The sequence below is a fragment of the Pelophylax lessonae genome (genome assembly GCF_965119305.1).
Source record: "Pelophylax lessonae genome assembly, chromosome: 2".
Classification (NCBI taxonomy): domain Eukaryota; kingdom Metazoa; phylum Chordata; class Amphibia; order Anura; family Ranidae; genus Pelophylax; species Pelophylax lessonae.
In genome coordinates, this window is record NC_138769.1 from 736,861,314 (window position 1) to 736,882,627 (window position 21,314).

The 21,314-nt window shown below is 50.7% G+C and overlaps 1 protein-coding gene across 3 annotated transcripts in view; it reads right to left on the bottom strand.

The window, feature by feature from the left end:
• The window catches only part of LOC309546344 (beta-arrestin-1), a 302,331-nt gene that overhangs the window by 130,911 nt on the left and 150,106 nt on the right, over positions 1-21,314 (bottom strand). For all 3 annotated transcript variants that reach the window (XM_082245973.1, XM_082245971.1, XM_082245972.1), the window contains exon 2: positions 8,583-8,613. In XM_082245973.1, the coding sequence (XP_082102099.1) occupies positions 8,583-8,613 (31 nt within the window). The remainder of the gene's footprint in view (positions 1-8,582; positions 8,614-21,314) is intronic.

Here is a 21,314-nt window from a genome sequence, read left to right on the forward strand (position 1 = left end):
CAGCCCCGCATTCTCCTGTACAATGCCCACAGCCCCGCATTCTCCTGTACCATGCCCACAGCCCTACATTCTCCTGTACCATGCCCACCGCCCTGCATTCTCCTGTACCATGCCCACAGCACTGCATTCTCCTGTACCATGCCCGCCACCCTGCATTCTCCTGTACCATGCCCACAGCACTGCATTCTCCTGTACCATGTTCGCAGCACTGCATTCTCCTGTACCATGCCCGCAGCACTGCATTCTACTGTACTATGTCCGCAGCACTGCATTCTCCTGTACCATGCCCGCCACCCTGCATTCTCCTGTACCATGCCCGCCACCCTGCATTCTCCTGTACCATGCCCACAGCACTGCATTCTCCTGTACCATGTTCGCAGCACTGCATTCTCCTGTACCATGCCCGCCACCCTGCATTCTCCTGTACCATGACCACAGCCCCGCATTCTCCTGTACCATGCCCGCCACCCTGCATTCTCCTGTACCATGCCCACCACCCTGCATTCTCCTGTACCATGCCCACAGCACTGCATTCTCCTGTACCATGTTCGCAGCACTGCATTCTCCTGTACCATGTCCGCAGCACTGCATTCTCCTGTACCATGCCCGCCACCCTGCATTCTCCTGTACCATGCCCGCCACCCTGCATTCTCCTGTACCATGCCCACAGCACTGCATTCTCCTGTACCATGTTCGCAGCACTGCATTCTCCTGTACCATGTCCGCAGCACTGCATTCTCCTGTACCATGCCCGCCACCCTGCATTCTCCTGTACCATGACCACAGCCCCGCATTCTCCTGTACCATGCCCGCCACCCTGCATTCTCCTGTACCATGCCTGCCACCCTGCATTCTCCTGTACCATGCCCACCACCCTGCATTCTCCTGTACCATGCCCACAGCCCCGCATTCTCCTGTACCATGCCCACAGCCCTGCATTCTCCTGTACCATGCCCACCACCCTGCATTCTCCTGTACCATGCCCACAGCCCCGCATTCTCCTGTACCATGCCCACAGCCCTGCATTCTCCTGTACCATGCTCGCCGCCCTGCATTCTCCTGTACCATGCCCACAGCCCCGCATTCTCCTGTACCATGACAGCAGCCCCGCATTCTCCTGTACCATGACCGCAGCCCCGCATTCTCCTGCACCATGCCCGCAGCCCCGCATTCTCCTGTACCATGCCCACAGCCCTGCATTCTCCTGTACCTTGACCACAGCCCCGCATTCTGCTGTACCATGCCCGCAGCCCAGCATTCTCCTGTACCATGACCACAGCCCCGCATTCTCCTGTGCCATGTCCGCAGCCCCGCATTCTCCTGTACCATGACCACAGCCCCGCATTCTCCTGTACAATGCCCACAGCCCCACATTCTCCTGTACCATGCCCGCCGCCCTGCATTCTCCTGTACCATGCCCACAGCCCTGCATTCTCCTGTACCATGACAGCAGCCCCGCATTCTCCTGTACCATGACCGCAGCCCCACATTCTCCTGTACCATGCCCGCCGCCCTGCATTCTCCTGTACCATGCCCACAGCACTGCATTCTCCTGTACCATGCCCGCCACCCTGCATTCTCCTGTACCATGCCCACAGCACTGCATTCTCCTGTACCATGACCACAGCCCCGCATTCTCCTGTACCATTCCCGCCACCCTGCATTCTCCTGTACCATGCCTGCCACCCTGCATTCTCCTGTACCATGCCCACCACCCTGCATTCTCCTGTACCATGCCCACAGCCCCGCATTCTCCTGTACCATGCCCACAGCCCTGCATTCTCCTGTACCATGCTCGCCGCCCTGCATTCTCCTGTACCATGCCCACAGCCCCGCATTCTCCTGTACCATGACAGCAGCCCCGCATTCTCCTGTACCATGACCGCAGCCCCGCTTTCTCCTGCACCATGCCCGCAGCCCCGCATTCTCCTGTACCATGCCCACAGCCCTGCATTCTCCTGTACCTTGACCACAGCCCTGCATTCTGCTGTACCATGCCCGCAGCCCAGCATTCTCCTGTACCATGACCACAGCCCCGCATTCTCCTGTGCCATGTCCGCAGCCCCGCATTCTCCTGTACCATGACCACAGCCCCGCATTCTCCTGTACAATGCCCACAGCCCCACATTCTCCTGTACCATGCCCGCCGCCCTGCATTCTCCTGTACCATGCCCACAGCACTGCATTCTCCTGTACCATGCCCACAGCCCTGCATTCTCCTGTACCATGACAGCAGCCCCGCATTCTCCTGTACCATGACCGCAGCCCCACATTCTGCTGTACCATGCCCACAGCCCTGCATTCTCCTGTACCATGCCCGCCGCCCTGCATTCTCCTGTACCATGCCCACAGCACTGCATTCTCCTGTACCATGCCCGCCACCCTGCATTCTCCTGTACCATGCCCACAGCACTGCATTCTCCTGTACCATGTTCGCAGCACTGCATTCTCCTGTACCATGCCCACAGCACTGCATTCTCCTGTACTATGTCCGCAGCACTGCATTCTCCTGTACCATGCCCGCCACCCTGCATTCTCCTGTACCATGCCCACAGCACTGCATTCTCCTGTACCATGTCCGCAGCACTGCATTCTCCTGTACCATGCCTGCCACCCTGCATTCTCCTGTACCATGACCACAGCCCCGCATTCTCCTGTACCATGCCCGCCACCCTGCATTCTCCTGTACCATGCCCACAGCCCTGCATTCTCCTGTACCATGCCCACAGCCCCGCATTCTCCTGTACCATGCCCACAGCCCTGCATTCTCCTGTACCTTGACCACAGCCCCGCATTCTCCTGTGCCATGTCCGCAGCCCCGCATTCTCCTGTACCATGCCCGCAGCACTGCATTCTCCTGTACCATGACAGCAGCCCCGCATTCTCCTGTACCATGACCACAGCCCCGCATTCTCCTGTACCATGACCACAGCCCCGCATTCTCCTGTACCATGCCCACAGCCCTACATTCTCCTGTACCATGCCCGCCGCCCTGCATTCTCCTGTACCATGCCCACAGCACTGCATTCTCCTGTACCATGCCCACAGCCCCGCATTCTCCTGCACCATGCCCGCAGCCATTGCAAACTTATATTCTGAGGTTTTAATTACATTATTTTAATATAGTCAGTCGTGAACTAGAGTGGGCTGGTCTAAGGCATGAAACTCCAGGGCTGGAAATGAGTCCCACTCCGGCCCTGGACAAGATAAACGTATTTGGTTCGGATGGTGTCAGGCGTGTGTGGCGGCAACCAGGTGAGGAGTACAAAGACAAGTGTGTCTTCCTACAGTCAAGCATGGTGGTGGGAGTGTCATGGTCTGGGGCTGCATGAGTGCTGCGAGCACTGGGGAGCTACAGTTCATTGAGGGAACCATGAATGCCAACATGTACTGTGACATACTGAAGCAGAGCATGATCCCCTCCCTTCAGAGACTGGGCCGCAGGGCAGTATTCCAACATAACGACCCCAAACACCTCCAAGATGACCACTGCCTTGCTAAAGAAGCTGAGGGTAAAGGTGATGGACTGACCAAGCATGTCTCCAGACCTAAACCCTATTGAGCATCTGTGGGACATCCTCAAACGGAAGGTGGAGGAGCGCAAGATCTCTAACATCCACCAGCTCTGTGATGTCATCATGGAGGAGGGGAAGAGGACTCCAGTGACAACCCGTGAAGCTCTGGTGAACTCCATGCCCAAGAGGGTTAAGGCAGTGCTGGAAAATAATGGTGGCCACACAAAATATTGACCCTTTGGGCCCAATTTGGACATTGTCACTTAGGGGTGTACTCACTTTTGTTGCCAGCGGTTTAGACATTAATGGCTGTGTGTTGAGTTATTTTGAGGGGACAGTAAATTTACACTGTTATACAAGCTGTACACTCACTACTTTACATTGTAGCAAATTGTCATTTCTTCAGTGTTGTCACATGAAAAGATAAAATAATATATTTACAGAAATGTGAGGGGTGTACTTACTTTTGTCATATACTGTATATATATATATATATATATATACCGTATGTACATCTCGCTGTACCAGAAATGGCTTTTCTAGAAGCTTCCTCTGAGCACTGGTCCCCCCAGGGAGCGGTAATAAAGGTCCCCCCAGGGAGCGGTAATAAAGGTCCCCCCAGGGAGCGGTAATAAAGGTCCCCCCAGGGAGTGGTAATAAAGGTCCCCCCAGGGAGTGGTAATAAAGGCCCCCCATCAGTTATTTATGAAAGGCGCAGTGATGGTGGCGGGAAGATTTCCGCGGTCTCAGATGCGGGCGGTGAGATTAAAGACATAAATAAAAGGAAACGCGCCGCGGTATTGTGAAGACAAATCACCGATTCTGATAGCCGGTCCGCCTGTGGGGGGCGCACATCTCTCCTCCAAGGGGAAGAATGGAAGGAGCGGAGGAGGGGAGAGATAATATTTCTATCAGAGAGATGAAGATATCAAAAGACTGGGAAGACCAGAAACATTTTTAGGCAGAATTCCCCCAACCCCGATCCCATCCCCCACTCGACTCCCATCATTTTTTTAATGTATTGGACAAAGCACATAAGGTGAAAAGGCCGAAGTGCGCCCCCTGCCTGCATGAGCTGGGAACTACCACAGCAGCATAGGTTGCAGGCCCCACCCCTTTATTGCCCTCTCCTGCTGAAGAAAAGTAGGCGACTGCCCCTCCTGCCCAACCCTTGACCCCGCCCTGCAACAACCAATCCATCATTACGATAGGAAGAGGAAAAAAAATCATTATTATATCAAACTAGGGGTGTGATCAAATGTCAGAATTAAACTGCCCCTCCCCCAGTGATCAGACTGTACATTGTAACTTTGTAGAAGGAGGAGGAGCCATTTCCTCAGTCTCCCCTCCCCCAGTGATCAGACTGTACATTGTAACTTTGTAGAAGGAGGAGGAAGCATTTCCTCAGTCTCCCCTCCCCCAGTGATCAGGCTGTACATTGTAACTTTGTAGAAGGAGGAGGAGGCATTTCCTCAGTCTCCCCTCCCCCCAGTGATCAGACTGTACATTGTAACTTTGTAGAAGGCAGAAGGAAGCATTTCCTCAGTCTCCCCTCCCCCAGTGATCAGACTGTACATTGTAAATTTGTAGGAGGAGGAGGAGTCATTTCCTCAGTCTCCCCACCCCAAGTGATCAGACTGTACATTGTAACATTGTAGATAGGGGAGGAGCCATTTCCTCAGTCTCCCCTCCCCCAGTGATCAGACTGTACATTGTAACTTTGTAGATGGAGGAGGAGGCATTTCCTCAGTCTCCCCTCCCCCCAGTGATCAGACTGTACATTGTAACTTTGTAGAAGGAGGCATTTCCTCAGTCTCCCCTCCCCCGGTGATCAGACTGTACATTGCAACTTTGTAGAAGGAGGAGGAGGCATTTCCTCAGTCTCCCCTCCCCCCAGTGATCAGACTGTACATTGTAACATGTAGAAGGAGGAGGAGGCATTTCCTCAGTCTCCCCTCCCCCCAGTGATCAGACTGTACATTGTAACTTTGTAGAAGGAGGCATTTCCTCAGTCTCCCCTCCCCCGGTGATCAGACTGTACATTGTAACTTTGTAGAAGGAGGAGGAGACATTTCCTCAGTCTCCCCTCCCCCCAGTGATCAGACTGTACATTGTAACTTGTAGCCTTTAGCAATGTCTCCTCGGTCACATGGCTCCGGTCTCTGTGGCTTTGCTGAACCAGTAAATTATCGGTGCTAAAAAAAACCCCTCTTCTGTCTATATTTAATGTTGCCGTGGTAACCGTCGGTGAGAGAGCGGCTGTGCCGGCGTCTCACGCCTGCCTGGTGGATGAGGTTCCAATCTCCTTACAGATCAAAGATATTATTACCCTCCGGGAACACCGGAGCTCCTCATATAAAGGGCAACTCCACCCAAAACCAGCATTGCAGAGTGTGCCGGAGTGTTACACCCCCTGGTGGTGACTTTTAGGGAGAGCTCTGCAGACGTTGGCTCAGGTACATCCTGATTCCACTGATCACCCTTGAGATATTTCTACAACTTGATTGGAGTCCACCTGTGGTAAATTCAGTTGATTGGACATGATTCACCTGTCTATATAAGGTCACACAGGTAACAGTGCATGTCAGAGCACAAACCAAGCCATGAAGTCCAAGGAATTGTCTGCAGACCTCAGAGACAGGATTGTATAGAGGCACAGATCGGGGGAAGGGTACAGAAACATTTCTGCAGCATTGAAGGTCCCAATGAACACAGTGCCCTCCATCATTCATAAATGGAAGAAGTTTGGAACCACCAGGACTCTTCTGGCCAATCTGAGCGATCGGGGGAAGGGTCTTAGTCAGGGAGGTGACCAAGAACCCGATGGTCACTCTGGCAGAGCTCCAGCATTTCTCTGTGGAGAGAGGAGAACCTTCCAGAAGAACAACCATCTCTGCAGCACTCCACCAATCAGGCCTGTATGGGTGTGGCCAGAAGGAAGCCACTCCAACACAAACCCCCCCCCTCCCAGCACAAATCCTCTTTCCCCATCCCCCCTCCCAACACAAATCCCTCCTCCTCCTAGCACAAACGCTCTTTCCCCCTCCCCCTCCAAACTCAAATCCCCACTTCTAGCACAAACCCGCTTTCCCCATCCCCCCTCCTAGCACAAACCTTCTCTACCCATCCCCCCTCCCAACACAAATCCCCCCTCCTAGCACAAACCCTCTTTCCCCATCCCCCCTCCTAGCACAAAACTTCTCACCCATCCCCACTCCCAACACAAATCCCCCCTCCTAGCATAAACCCTTTTTCCCCATCCCCCCTCCCAACACAAATTCCCCCCCCCCCAGCACAAACCCTCTTTCCCCATCCCCCCTCCCAGCACAAATCCCACCCTTCTAGCAAAAATCCTCTTCTCCCATCCCCCTCCCAACACAAATCCCTCAAATCCCCCTCCTAGCACAAATCCTCTTCCCCCATCCCCCCAATCCCTTATTCCCTTGATAGCACTCTCCAATCAGCCATACAAGCAGAAATACACCCCCCCCCCCCCAAAAAAAAATAAATAAATAAAAAATGTCTCCTCTACCATAATACTTTTATAGCATGCACCCCCCCAAATCCCCCTCCTAGTACAAATTCTCTTCTCCCACACCCCTCCCAACACAAATCCTCCCTCCTAGCACAAATCCTCTTCTCCCACCCCTGTCCCAACACAAATCCCTCCTCCTCCTAGCACAAACGCTCTTTCCCCCTCCCAACTCAAATCCCCACTTCTAGCACAAACCCGCTTTCCCCATCCCCCCTCCTAGCACAAACCTTCTCTACCCATCCCCCCTCCCAACACAAATCCCCCCTCCTAGCACAAACCCTCTTTCCCCATCCCCCCCTCCTAGCACAAAACTTCTCTACCCATCCCCCCTCCCAACACAAATCCCCCCTCCTAGCATAAACCCTATTTCCCCATCCCCCCTCCCAACACAAATCCCCCCCCCAACACAAACCCTCTTTCCCCATCCCCCCCCAGCACAAATCCCCCCCTCCTAGCACAAATCCTCTTCTCCCATCCCCCCTCCCAATACAAATCCCTCAAATCCCCCTCCTAGCACAAATCCTCTTCCCCCATCCCCCCAATCCCTTATTCCCTTGATAGCACTCTCCAATCAGCCATACAAGCAGAAATACACCCCCCCCCCAAAAAAAAAAAAAATAAATAAAAAATGTCTCCTCTACCATAATACTTTTATAGCATGCACCCCCCCAAATCCCCCTCCTAGTACAAATTCTCTTCTCCCACACCCCTCCCAACACAAATCCCCCCTCCTAGCATAAACCCTATTTCCCCAACCCCCCTCCCAACACAAGTCCCCCCTCCTAGCACAAACCCTCTTCTCCCATCCCCCCTCCCAACACAAATCCCTCAAATCCCCCTCCTAGCACAAATCCTCTTCCCCCATCCCCCCAATCCCTTATTCCCTTGATAGCACTCTCCAATCAGCCATACAAGCAGAAATCCACCCCCCCCCCCAAAATAAATAAATAAATAAAAAATGTCTCCTCTACCATAATACTTTTATAGCATGCACCCCCCAAATCCCCCTCCTAGTACAAATTCTCTTCTCCCACACCCCTCCCAACACAAATTCCCCCTCCTAGCACAAATTCTCTTTCCCCATCCCCCCTCCCAACACAAGTCCCCCCTCCTAGCACAAACCCTCTTTCCCCACCCACCCCCCCAACACAAATCCCCCCTCCTAGCACAAACCTTCTACCCCCCCCCCCCCAACTCAAATCCCTGCTCCTAGCACAAATCCTCTTTCCCCATCCCCCCTCCCAACACAAATCCCCCACCCCTAGCACACCTCCCTAAATTTGCCCTCCCAAAACAATTCTTGCCCCCTGCCGCCCCCTCAAATCTCCATGTGGTGCCCCCCCCACACCTCACATGATACCACACTGCCCAGGGCAGCCGTCCCTCCTGCCCACCCCTTTGTCCCGGCCCCAACACCCGCAGGTGATGCTGAGGCTCTATAAATAAAAGAACTGAAATCCAATGAATGAAAGGGGCGGGGCCAGGGAATGGGGAGTTTTGTGAAGTCATCGGGTATACATGATATCACTCACCTTTCCATTCGGACTCGCTTTTTTAAAAACTCTGTAAAAAAAAAAAAAGATAGAAAACAATTAGAATAATATAATGGAAACATAATAACAATATCTGTACACTTTCCTAGTCTACAGGATATATACATGGATGAAAACCCCCCAATGTCATCGGGTATGTAGCGGTGTCACATGACCTCTCGTTTAGCTGAGGCACGGCCGTCTTTAATATTGATTGGACCCCGGGCAAACTTTTTCTTGGGCCCTCCCGAAATCCACTTATCAACTATTTGCAAGCAGTGCGGGCTGAAGGGGAAGCTGACTTGGGCCCCATACCAATGACTGGGCCCGGGGCAGCTGCCCCCTTTTGTCCTGTGTTAAAGATGGCCCTGAGCTGAGGCACACATGTATGTGAGGTATATATGACCCATTACAGCGCATCCAGGAAAGTATTCATCATCCGTAAATGGAAGAAGTTTGGAACCACCAGGACTCTTCCCAGAGCGGGCCGCCCGGCCAAACTGAGCGATCGGGGGAGAAGGGGCTTAGTCAGGGAGGTGACCAAGAACCTGACCCCCCCCCCCCCCCCAGCATGGACGGTGTAAACTGTGTCTGAGCAGAGGCCAGTTCCATGCCCCACTGGAGACTCTTCCCCCCCCCCAGCCAGCCCCAACCGAGCTGTCCCAGCTACCCCCAACTGCCCCCTACTGGCCAGATTCAGCCGGTAAGTAAAGAGTATCTGGAACAGGGCTTCAGCTTGGAATGGGGGTCAGGAGGAGGACGGGAAGAGGGAGAGTGGGAGGGGGGCTGAGTCACTGCACCATGGGCCTATGGTTTGTACTTGCCCCTGGGCCGAAAGTTGCCAGTCTGCCCCTGCTCAGGACTATATGACTCCTCCCCCCTATATTACCACCCGCTCCCCCTACCAACACATGGTGACCCGTAAGTGGTGGTGGGGTGTCCCACCCCTGTAGGGGGCGCCCAGTGGTGCCCAAAAGACCTGTCCCAATCAGGGCAGCTGATAAGTACAGCCAGCCCTTCTGCACTGGGCCTGGCCCCCATCAGTTCAAAAGGGGGGCCCAGGCCCCTGTTCTCTCCCCTGACAATGGTTGAGCAGCGAATGAGCTCTTTGTTCCGCAGGTAATCAATATGCTCTCCATTCAGCAGTCCGTCTGCCTCCCCCCCATCCCCAACGACATTTCCAATCGACACAACCATCTGCAAACATTGCAGTCACATGACTTTTCTCCTTTGTGGAGAGCCAGTAATGAAAATACCTTCATCCATAGACCATCAGGGATCCCCTGCATGGAAGAACCCCAGTGCACTATGGGAAGGGAGCCATTGATTTCCTTGTTGCAGGTATATTTCAGGAATACATGGATGACACCGGGGTTCCGAGTCTGCAGGAACGTAGCTTAAGAAGCACTCTACAGAACTCGGCACACCACAGACCGGGGGGCGGGGCTTAGTAGACATGTGACTGCGGAAAGCCGACGATGTATAACAAAGGATATCTAATTCTATACAACCTATCTTTATATAAATCACCTACCCCCATTACATTGGTGGTCAGTGGAGAAGACCCCCCTTCAGTTGATGGTCAGTGGAGAAAGAACCCTTAAATTGGTGGTCAGGGTAGGAGTGACCCCTCACATTGACTGTCAGTGGTGGAGGATCCCCCTATTTGATGGTCAGTAGAAAAGGTTCCCCTTAGATTGGTGGTCAATGGAGTAGGACCCCCTTGGAGTAGGATCCCCTTACATTAGTGGCCAGTGGAATTGAATTGATGTTCAGTGGAGAAGGGCCCCCTTAAATTAGTGGTCAGGGTAGGAGTGACCCCTTACATTGGTGGCCAGTGGAGAAGACCCCCCTTCAGTTGATGGTCAGTGGAGAAAGAACCCTTAAATTGGTGGTCAGGGTAGGAGTGACCCCTCACATTGACTGTCAGTGGTGGAGGATCCCCCTATTTGGTGGTCAGTAGAAAAGATTTCCCTTAGATTGGTGGTCAATGGAGTAGGACCCCCTTGGAGTAGGACCCCCTTACATTAGTGGCCAGTGGAATTGAATTGATGTTCAGTGGAGAAGGGCCCCCTTAAATTAGTGGTCAGGGTAGGAGTGACCCCTTACATTGGTGGCCAGTGGAGAAGACCCCCCTTCAATTGATGGTCAGTGGAGAAAGAACCCTTAAATTGGTGGTCAGGTTAGAAGTGACCCCTCACATTGACTGTCAGTGGTGGAGGATCCCCCTATTTGATGGTCAGTAGAGAAGTATAGCTTGCATTAGTAAACAGTGAAGAAGGGCCTCCTTACATTGGTGGTCAGTAGAGAAGGTTCCCCTTAGATTGGTGGTCAGTGGAGTAGGACCCCCTTACATTGGTGGCCAGTGGAATTGAATTGAAGTTCAGTGGAGGAGGGCCCCCTTAAATTCGTGGTCAGGGTAAGAGTGACCCCTTACATTGGTGGCCAGTGGAGAAGAGATCCTCTTACATTGGTGGTCAGTGGAGATGTATAGTCTTACTTTGGTGGCCAGTGAAGAAGACCCCCCTTCAATTGATGGTCAGTGGAGAAGGGTCCCCTTAAATTGGTGGTCAGGGTAGGAGTGACCCCTCACATTGACTGTCAGTGGAGGAGGATCCCCCTATTTGATGGTCAGTAGAGAAGTATAGCTTGCATTAGTAAACAGTGAAGAAGGGCCTCCTTACATTGGTGGTCAGTAGAAAAGGTTCCCCTTAGATTGGTGGTCAGTGGAGTAGGACCCCCTTGGAGTAGGACCCCTTTACATTGGTGGCCAGTGGAATTGAATTGAAGTTCAGTGGAGAAGGGCCCCCTTAAATTCGTGGTCAGGGTAAGAGTGACCCCTTACATTGGTGGCCAGTGGAGAAGAGATCCTCTTACATTGGTGGTCAGTGGAGATGTATAGTCTTACTTTGGTGGCCAGTGAAGAAGACCCCACTTCAATTGATGGTCAGTGGAGAAGGAACCCTTAAATTAGTGGTCAGGGTAGGAGTGACCCCTCACATTGACTGTCGGTGGTGGAGGATCTCCCTATTTGATGGTCAGTAGAGAAGTATAGCTTGCATTAGTAAACAGTGAAGAAGGGCCTCCTTACATTGGTGGTCAGTAGAGAAGGTTCCCCTTACATTGGTGGCCAGTGGAGAAGAGACCCTCTTACATTGGTGGCCAGTGAAGACATATAGTCTTACATTGGTGGCCAGTGAAGAAGACCCCCTTCAATTGATGTTCAGTGGAGCAGGGCCCACTTAAATTAGTGGTTACGTTAGGAGTGACCCCTTACATTGGTGGCCAGTGGAGAAGGTTCCCCTTACATTAGTGGTCAGTGGAGACCTATAGCCTTACTTTGGTGGCCAGTGAAGAAGACCCCCCTTCAATTGATGGTCAGTGGAGAAGGGCCCACTTAAATTGGTGGTCAGAGTAGGAGTGACCCCTTACATTGGTGGTCAATGTAGAAGAGCTCCATTACATTGGTGTTCGATGTAGAAGGGACACCTTACATTAGTAGTCAGTGGTAGAGGATCCCCTTATTTGATGGTCAGTGGATGGGAACTTAGCACAGGGATGGTGGGAACCCCTCATAATGGGCACAGCAGGTGTACAGACCTGGGAACTCAGCACAGGGATGGTGGGAACCCCTCATAATGGGCACAGCAGGTGTACAGACCCGGGAACTCAGCACAGGGATGGTGGGAACCCCTCATAATGGGCTCAGCAGGTGTAGAGACCCGGGAACTCAGCACAGGGATGGTGGGAACTCCTCATAATGGGCACAGCAGGTGTACAGACCCGGGAACTCAGCACAGGGATGGTGGGAACCCCTCATAATGGGCACAGCAGGTGTACAGACCCGGGAACTCAGCACAGGGATGGTGGGAACCCCTCATAATGGGCACAGCGGGTGTACAGACCCAGGAACTCAGCACAGGGATGGTGGGAACCCCTCATAATGGGCACAGCAGGTGTACAGACCCGGGAACTCAGCACAGGGATGGTGGGAACCCCTCATAATGGGCACAGCGGGTGTACAGACCCAGGAACTCAGCACAGGGATGGTGGGAAACTGCCATTCCACTCCCTGACAGCGAGGTGTGAGGTTGCTGATTCCTTAGCTCGTGTGCTTCCAGAAGCCAGGGGCTAGAGTTGTTTCTCTGCCCCAGGAGGGATGCTGGATCCTGGGGAGGACCCCGGCGGGGGCCCCCTGGATAGGCCTGAGACTAGGCCTCAGCCTATGGAAGACATGGAGCTCGGCCCAAGGAGGGGTGAATCCCTATCTACCTTTAGACGGAGGATTGTGGACAAGCTGACAAGGATTGAGAAAGAGGAGGAGAAATTGGCAGCTTTAAAAACTGAATTTAAAAAGAAAAAGTTGTATTGTGCCAAACTGTACAGTAAGAAGAGACCGGCTCTGAGGCCTGAATTAAAGGACTTGGAGCAAGCTTTGAGGAAGCAGAAAGAGTTGGTGAGCTCTCTGAAGGAAAGTAGCGGAGCTTTTAAGGAAAAATACAGGAATGAGGAACGTTTCAGCCGTATGAGGAGAGGAACCGTTTCCAGCATGGAGAGTGACCCAGCCAGTGAGGAGATTCAGGTACCGACAGAGTCAGCAGAGAGTGAGAAAGTGGGCCCGGAGGATGAGCCCAGCTCTTCAACACCTCAGACATCTGCTGAGCCCCCAATGGCGGAGGCCTCTGTCTCCCTCCCTCTGCAGCAGCAATGTGGAACATCTGAGCAGGAGGTTGAGGGGGGTACTGGCATGTTGGAGTTCATCGCTGAGCTGGAAACCCCTCTGGATGGAAGAAAGTTACATTTTTCTGCGGATTCCTCAGATGAGGATATGGATACCGTTCCTCGCCCTATGAAAGAGAGACCTGTGGAGAGAGGAAGATTCACCATGAAGCCTGCAACAACCAGGAGGAAGTTTGATCCCACCATCAGCCATGACACTGCAGAGGTAACAACACAGCAAGCAGGTACAGTGTGTGTGCAAGGTGGTGATGTGAACTTTAATGACAATGTGCTTGCTGAGGGTTGTAGTGCTATGGGCTGTCAGCCCACACCCATAGACAATGTGCAGCATGCAGTGCAACCTGATGCACCTGCTAAAAAAACTTTAAATGCGATTGGTGGGAAAACTGAAAATAACTTTGAGCTTTTGGTTGAAGTGTCTGCAGAGAGGAGCACCACGGACATTGCAAAGGCTTTTCCTGACCCAGATAAAGCTGTTGTTCCTGAAAATGGTGCAGGAGATGCTGGGAGCAGTAGTGCTACAACTGTTGGGGATTCTGCAGTAAAAAAAACTGTGATTGAACCCAGGAAAGCAGCTGAGTGCTCAGAGAAGGGGGAGGGGGTGGGTCTTGTCTCTGCTGCTCCAAAGACTGCAAGGGTTGATTCAGGCTCCTTGTCAGCAGGTGTGGTTGTGTCTAAGGACAATGCTGTAATTACTGGTATGTCTGGGAGGAAAACCTATGCTGGTGCTGCTACAGGATCTGGTAGGGGGGAGCATGGAAATGGTTTATCTTCCTCACTATTTAAAAGGAGGAATGTGGTTCAGCTCAGATGGGAAGGCGAAGGTATTCCCCCATATAGGAGAGCTGTGGTTGATAAGATTCTGCAGATGGGGTTTAGACCCGAAGATATCTTCGCCCTGATCAGTCCGACCGGCTCCTATGAGTATGATTTGTCCTTTATCCGTCCGGAGTCTTTGGACATATTTTGGGAGAAATATGAACATGTGTGTAGGAGCCTGCCGGACTGGAGAGGGCTCATCCCCAAAGTTGTGTCACGTCAGCCACTTATTAAAATGGTGACGATTCTTGTGCGCAATGAGTCCATACCACAAGGGGATTTATCTGTATGGCTGAGGAGATATGGAGACATCCTGAGCCCCTTACACAAAATTATGGATGACCGAGGAATATGGACGGGGGGATGGTCTGTGCAGCTAAAACTGAGGGTTATTGATAATGTCATCCAGCATCTGCCATCCTCAGCTTTCCTGGGAAGGGACAGGCTGACCATCTTTTATCCAGGCCAGCCAAAACTGTGTAATAAATGTGGGGATAAAGGGCACTTTGCATCCTCCTGTCCAGTGATGAAATGCTCTCTGTGTCAGGATTTAGGGCATTTGGCAAAGGATTGCAACATTATAAGGTGCAACTTGTGCAATTCGGTTGGGCATCCTTATAGCCAGTGTCCCGAGGCAATGCATAACCAGCCTGAGCTCATGAGAGAGTTCTTCCGCCTGGACATGGAGGATGCTCAGAGCTCAGCAGCTAGGGTGCCTGCGATTCCCTCTGAGTCTGTGCCAATGCCCAGTGTGCCTGTGTCTTCCCAGTCTGTGCGTTTGCCTAGTGTGCCTGTGTCTTCCCAGTCTGTGCGTTTGCCTAGTGTGCCTGTGTCTTCCCAGTCTGTGATTTCCCAGTCTGTGCCAATTCCCAGTGTGTCAGTGTCTTCCAAATCTGTGGTGCCCCAGTCTGTGCGTTTGCATGTATCAGTTACCGAGAATGTGTCCAATCCTTCTGTGTCTATGTCCTCCAAAATTGCAGAGGCCGCAAGAGGTGCTGATGCAGGGGCATCAAGTGCAGTGCCAGTCCCACCCCCTCGACATTTCAGGGCTTCTATTGGGGACCAGGGGATGCAGAGGAGTGGGGAAAATGGTGAAGAGGCTGGCCTGGTGGCAGATAAGGTAAGGGAGAGTGGGGGTGAAGGGGAGGCTAAGAGTGGGGAGACTGTAATTTGCAGTTTGTCCAAGGATGATGTGGAATGGTTGGAGGAGAAAAGGAAGAAGGGCAAAAGAAAAAAAAAAAGGTGTTCAGTTGCCCAAAGTCCTAAGGTTTTGCCCTTGAAAAATAAGTTTGGGGTCCTGTCAGATGATGACGATGAATGGGACTCGTTGAGTACGGCGTCTTCTATGGATGATGAGTCCCAGGGTGCATTGAAGCGCACTGGTTCTCCAGGGAGAGAGAGTAGTCAGGCTAAGAAACGGCTGCCTCAATTATCCTAATGGCAGTTCCCACTCCGTTAAAAGTGGCAACCATTAATGTTGCCAGCTTAAAATCAGTGAGTGCTCGTCATATGGCCTTATTTTTGCTCAGCGAGTTTGATGCTGACATTTTGTTTTTGCAAGAGACTCATCTCAGTAATCTGGCTGATATACATCTGGCAAAGAAGGAGTGGAAGCGTGGTCCCTCCTTTTGGTCTCTTGCGGCCGAGCCTTACAGCGGGGTTGCGGTCCTTTTTTCTGGTATGGTAACATGCCGACGGGTAATTGAGGTAGAGATTGGGAGATGCATGATTTTGGATGTCTCTGTGAGGGGGCAGGACCTGCGCCTGATTAACATCTATGGTCCCCAGACAAAATGGGACAGGAAATGCCTCTTTACAAAGATTAAGCCTTTTCTTTTTACGGCTCAGCAGGTTATCTTTGGAGGTGACTTCAACACCATTACTAGGCCTAAAGACAGGAGAGGTTTCAGAGATAAGCTGGGCTATGACAGCCTTTTCCTGAATGCAATGGTTAGGGAAGCAGGTCTGGTAGATGTGCACATTAAGCGCTGCCCAGACAGCACGGGGTTCACTTTTCAGCGAGGTAATAGTCAGAGTAGGATAGATAGGTTTTTTTTAAAGGAGGACTCTGCTTTTTCGGCACCTGTTTGTCGGGCAGTGGAGTTTTCTGATCACTGTATTCTATATTTGACTCTGAATGCCTCAGGCGTGCCACCTAGGGGGAGGGGTATCTGGAGATTGAATTCGGCCCTCCTGGATGACGAGGAAGTAAGACAATCCTTTGAGGAATTTTTTCAGGCACAGGTAACTATCCTAGACTTTTGCAACAGTAAGTCAGAATGGTGGGAGCTTATAAAACAGCGGACTGTTAGGCTTTTCAAGGCCATAGGGAGAAAGAGACAGCAAGATAAGTATATCACCTACCAGCGTTTGCGGAGGAAACTTGACCGCCTTGTATCGAATGGAGGAGATTCTGGGGCGATCTCTGAGGTGAAGCTCCTCCTGAGGACCCATCAATATGACCGGCACGTCTCTTTGGTTCAGGAAAGGGACTATGGGAAATACCATTCGCCTGACCCTTACCAGAATTGTAAACAGAGCGTAGCAGTTAAGACGGTCAATGGCCTGAAGGACAGTACGGGCTCTCTGACGAAGTCTAGGTCAGGGATCCTGGAGGTCGTCAGGTCATACTATGCTGATCTCCTGGGAGGAAAGAACCTTGATCGGACAGGGATGTTGAGTTTTTTGGACTCTACGCCAGGTCTGGAAAATATTGTTCCTTTGATGAATTTGACAGATGAAATCACTGCAGATGAGGTGATCCAGGCTATTGATAAACTAGCCATCAGGAAAACGCCAGGGCCAGATGGTTTGACAGCCGAATTTTATAAATGTTTTAAGAAGATCCTGGCTTCACACCTTGCGGAGGTTTTTAATGGCTGTTTGCATGAGGGTTCTCTCCCTCCTTCCATGAGGCAATCTGCAGTGGTTCTTCTGTCAAAGGGCAAAGATCCTTCGATGATTGAGAATTGGCGCCCCATTAGCCTTCTTAATGTCGATAGAAAGATACTGGCAAAGATTTTTTTCTGGCGATTATCATCAGTGGCAGGCGATTTGTTATCCCATCACCAGCACTGCGCAATCCAGGGAAGAAGCACTTTCTCAGCTGTGTTAGCTGTCCGGGAGGCCTTGGAGCGTTGTAGGGCTGCTGGTTGGGGTAAATATCTGCTGACATTGGATCAGGCTAAGGCCTTTGATAGGGTTAATCATGAGTACCTATGGCTCCTTCTTGGCAAGTATGGCCTGGAGGGGGGTTTCATTGATTGGCTCAAGATTTTGTACAAAGGGGCTGAAAGCTTTCCTCTGGTTAATGGTTGGGTTGGGCAGCCCTTTGTGGTTGGCTCAGGTGTGCGTCAGGGGTGTCCTTTGAGTCCTCTGCTATATGCGTTTGCAATCGACCCCTTCATTAGAAGGCTAGAGAGTGGACCATTGTGTGGGGTACCTTTGGGCATCGCTGGTGAGCCTCCTTTGAAGGTTGTGGCTTATGCTGATGACGTTTCTGTTTTTGTCTCTGGGACTGGGGAAGCGCAGGAGGTGGTCTCAGTGACAAGGCAGTATGCGGAAGCATCAGGTTCAAAGGTCAACCAGGACAAGTGTGAAGCTTTCTGGATGGGCGTGGAAGGTGAGGGCTTTGTTCTCCCGGATGACTTCCCGGAGCCCCAACAAAAAATTAGAGTTCTAGGCATTGAATTTGGCCCAGGTGACTATGGTCATGCAAATTGGGTGAGCAGGCTGGAGAATGCCAATGCCAAGGTGGCGAGCTGGAAAAGTTGGCGGTTTTCCTTAAGGGAAAAGGTTGATCTGATCAAAGGTTACCTGATTCCAATTTTTCTGTATGTCAGTTTTGTCTGCATTTTGCCAGTGTCTCTCTATACCAGGATCTATAGTTGTTTCTTCCAGCTGTTATGGGGAAACAGAATAAACCTTGTCAAAAGGAGTGTGACTTATCTTCCTAGGCGGGAGGGTGGTCTAGGAATGATCAACCCTGTAGTCTTTTTCTCTCTGATGTTTGTAAAGTACAACCTTGGTAACATGTTGGCAGAGAGACCGCCTGGGTGGGTTGGTATTTTCCAGTCCTGGTTTAGGCCCTTTCTGCGAAACTGGGAAAATGGTGGGCCAGTGAAAAGCCTGAGGGTCAAGCATGATAAGCTCCCGACTTATGTTGCCCCGTGTTTGAAAATACTTCGGCAGTGGCAAGTAACGGCAGGGGAGATCAGATCTCTTCCAAGGAAACTTCTTGAGAAGCGGATCATGAGCTCTGTTTTTTGCGAACCACTGGCCTTAAGGGATTGCCCAAGCCTAGTTTTGGGGGAGGGTTTGCGTTTGATTAATTTGGAGAGAATCCCAATGAAGTTTAGGGATCAGGCTTGGCTCGCTTTCCATGGAAAACTATATGTGAAGGGCAACCTGAAGTTTCTCTCTGTGAGTGATCGTGGCTGCCCGAGAGTAGAGTGTGGAGGTGCGGTGGAGTCCATGGATCATTTTTTGCTTCAGTGCCCTTTTAATATAGAGGTGTACAAGAGGGTAGGGAGGGCTCTGAGTGTACCCTTCCTCCCCCATATGAGTTATGCAGAGTGGGTGTATGGGGCATTCCAGACTCGCCGGGATTATGATTTGGAAACACTTTTTTTAGTTAGTGTAGTAGTCCATTATTTCACGTGGAGTGCACGGTGCCAGGTATCCTTACGGAGTAAAATCCTCCCTGTTGAGGTGGTGGTGCAGAACATTCTGGGTGAGGTTGGGAAGATTCGGGGTCTTGAGAAAGACAGGTGGCAGCAGGAGGCCTGGATAAAGGCGTGGAGGAATATCAGGACTCTGTAGCTGCTGCCTGTTGATCTCGGGGTGTGCGGCTTTTCTTTCTGTCCTTGCTTCACTCCCCTAGATTTTCAGATAAAATATATTTTTGATAAAAGGCTACATGCATGGTGACGGTGATGTTCCTTAGTCTGGCTCTCTCGTAGGGTTTATGCTGTGCGCAATTTGGTTTATTTATTATGTTCTTGTTTGGTTTTTGGTTTTGTATAGTTATATTTAATTATTTTGTAAATATGTTATTTATTAATTTATTTATTATGGTTTTATTGTATATAAGTTGTTGTTTGTAAGATTTTTCAATAAACAAAATTAACCCCTCATAATGGGCACAGCAGGTGTACAGACCCGGGAACTCAGCACAGGGATGGTGGGAACCCCTCATAATGGGCTCAGCAGGTGTAGAGACCCGGGAACTCAGCACAGGGATGGTGGGAACTCCTCATAATGGGCACAGCAGGTGTACAGACCCGGGAACTCAGCACAGGGATGGTGGGAACCCCTCATAATGGGCACAGCAGGTGTACAGACCCGGGAACTCAGCACAGGGATGGTGGGAACCCCTCATAATGGGCACAGCGGGTGTACAGACCCAGGAACTCAGCACAGGGATGGTGGGAACCCCTCATAATGGGCACAGCAGGTGTACAGACCCGGGAACTCAGCACAGGGATGGTGGGAACCCCTCATAATGGGCACAGCGGGTGTACAGACCCAGGAACTCAGCACAGGGATGGTGGGAACCCCTCATCCTTTAATCTATATAAATAAATTGTTCTTTTTTTGTTGTGAATAGAAGATTGTATTTTCCAGCGTACGGTGTGATCTTGATGCTTCCTTGTCCTTTCCATTTCCTCGATGAAAACATTAGAGGAGGTTTTTTTTATCAGCCGGCTGACACCTTAGAGAGGTCGGAGTGCCCCCACCCATCCTGAGGTGTCAGCAGTGCCCGCTCCCGGATGAGCCCCCATTATTTTTCCACAATCATCGGTTACCGTTCAATCTGCAGCTTGCAAGAAAACATGTTTTAGCAGCTGGGAGATTGCCAAGTGTGCCATTTACTGCCTGCAGGAGCTCAGAGGAATTGAGATTGGTGGAAAGATTCATTGTTACATTGTAGAAGATTCAAAGGGGTAATTATTATTATGTGTATTAAAGGGCTAGGCTTACCATTATAGAGGTAATAAATCCTCATGTTTCCTAACCTGTTCGCCCCCTCCCCCCCCTTCCTGGAGCAGAGCAAATGTGACACTAATAAACAGACAAAACAGACACAAAAAAAAATGTTGCTGAGAAAATAGAAATAAGTACATTTAAAAAATAAAATGATGTGAAAATTAATATTTAAGAGGAGGAAGGGGAAAAGGAGGTAATTAGGATGGAATATGGCATTCATTTTCCCTAATCAGTCCTAATTACCTCCTTCTTCCCCTTTTTACCTTAACTATTCATTTACAGCTGGTTTTTTTATTTTTAGCTTCTGGACCGGGCCTTTTTCCTGACACTTGTTTACTAGTTAATTTTTTTTTCTTTTTTTGCTAGAAAATTACTTAGAACCCCCAAACATTTTATATATATATACATACACACATATACAGTGGGTATGGAAAGTATTCAGACCCCCCTTAAATTTTTCACTCTTTGTTATATTGCAGCCATTTGCTAAAATCATTTAAGTTCATTCTTCTTCCCCATGAATGTACACACAGCTCCCCATACTGACAGAAAAACACAGAATTGTTGACATTGTTGCAGATTTATTAAAAAAGAAAAACTGAAATATCACATGGTCCTAAGTATTCAGACCCTTTGCTCAGTATTTAGTAGAAGCCCCCTTTTGATCTAATACAGCCAGGAGTCTTTTTGGGAAAGATGCAACAAGTCTTTCACACCTGGATTTGGGGATCCTCTGCCATTCCTCCTTGCAGATCCTCTCCAGTTCTGTCAGGTTGGATGGTAAACGTTGGTGGACAGCCATTTTTAGGTCTCTCCAGAGATGCTCAATTGGGTTTAAGTCAGGGCTCTGGCTGGGCCATTCAAGAACAGTCACGGAGTTGTTGTGAAGCCACTCCTTCGTTATTTTAGCTGTGTGCTTAGGGTCATTGTCTTGTTGGAAGGTAAACCTTCGGCCCACTCTGAGGTCCAGAGCACTCTGGAGAAGGTTTTTGTCCAGGATATCCCTGTACTTGGCCGCATTCATCTTTCCCTCGATTGCAACCAGTCGTCCTGTCCCTGCAGCTGAAAAACACCCCCACAGCATGATGCTGCCACCACCATGCTTCACTGTTGGGACTGTATTGGACAGGTGATGAGCAGTGCCTGGTTTTCTCCACACATACCGCTTAGAATTAAGGCCAAAAA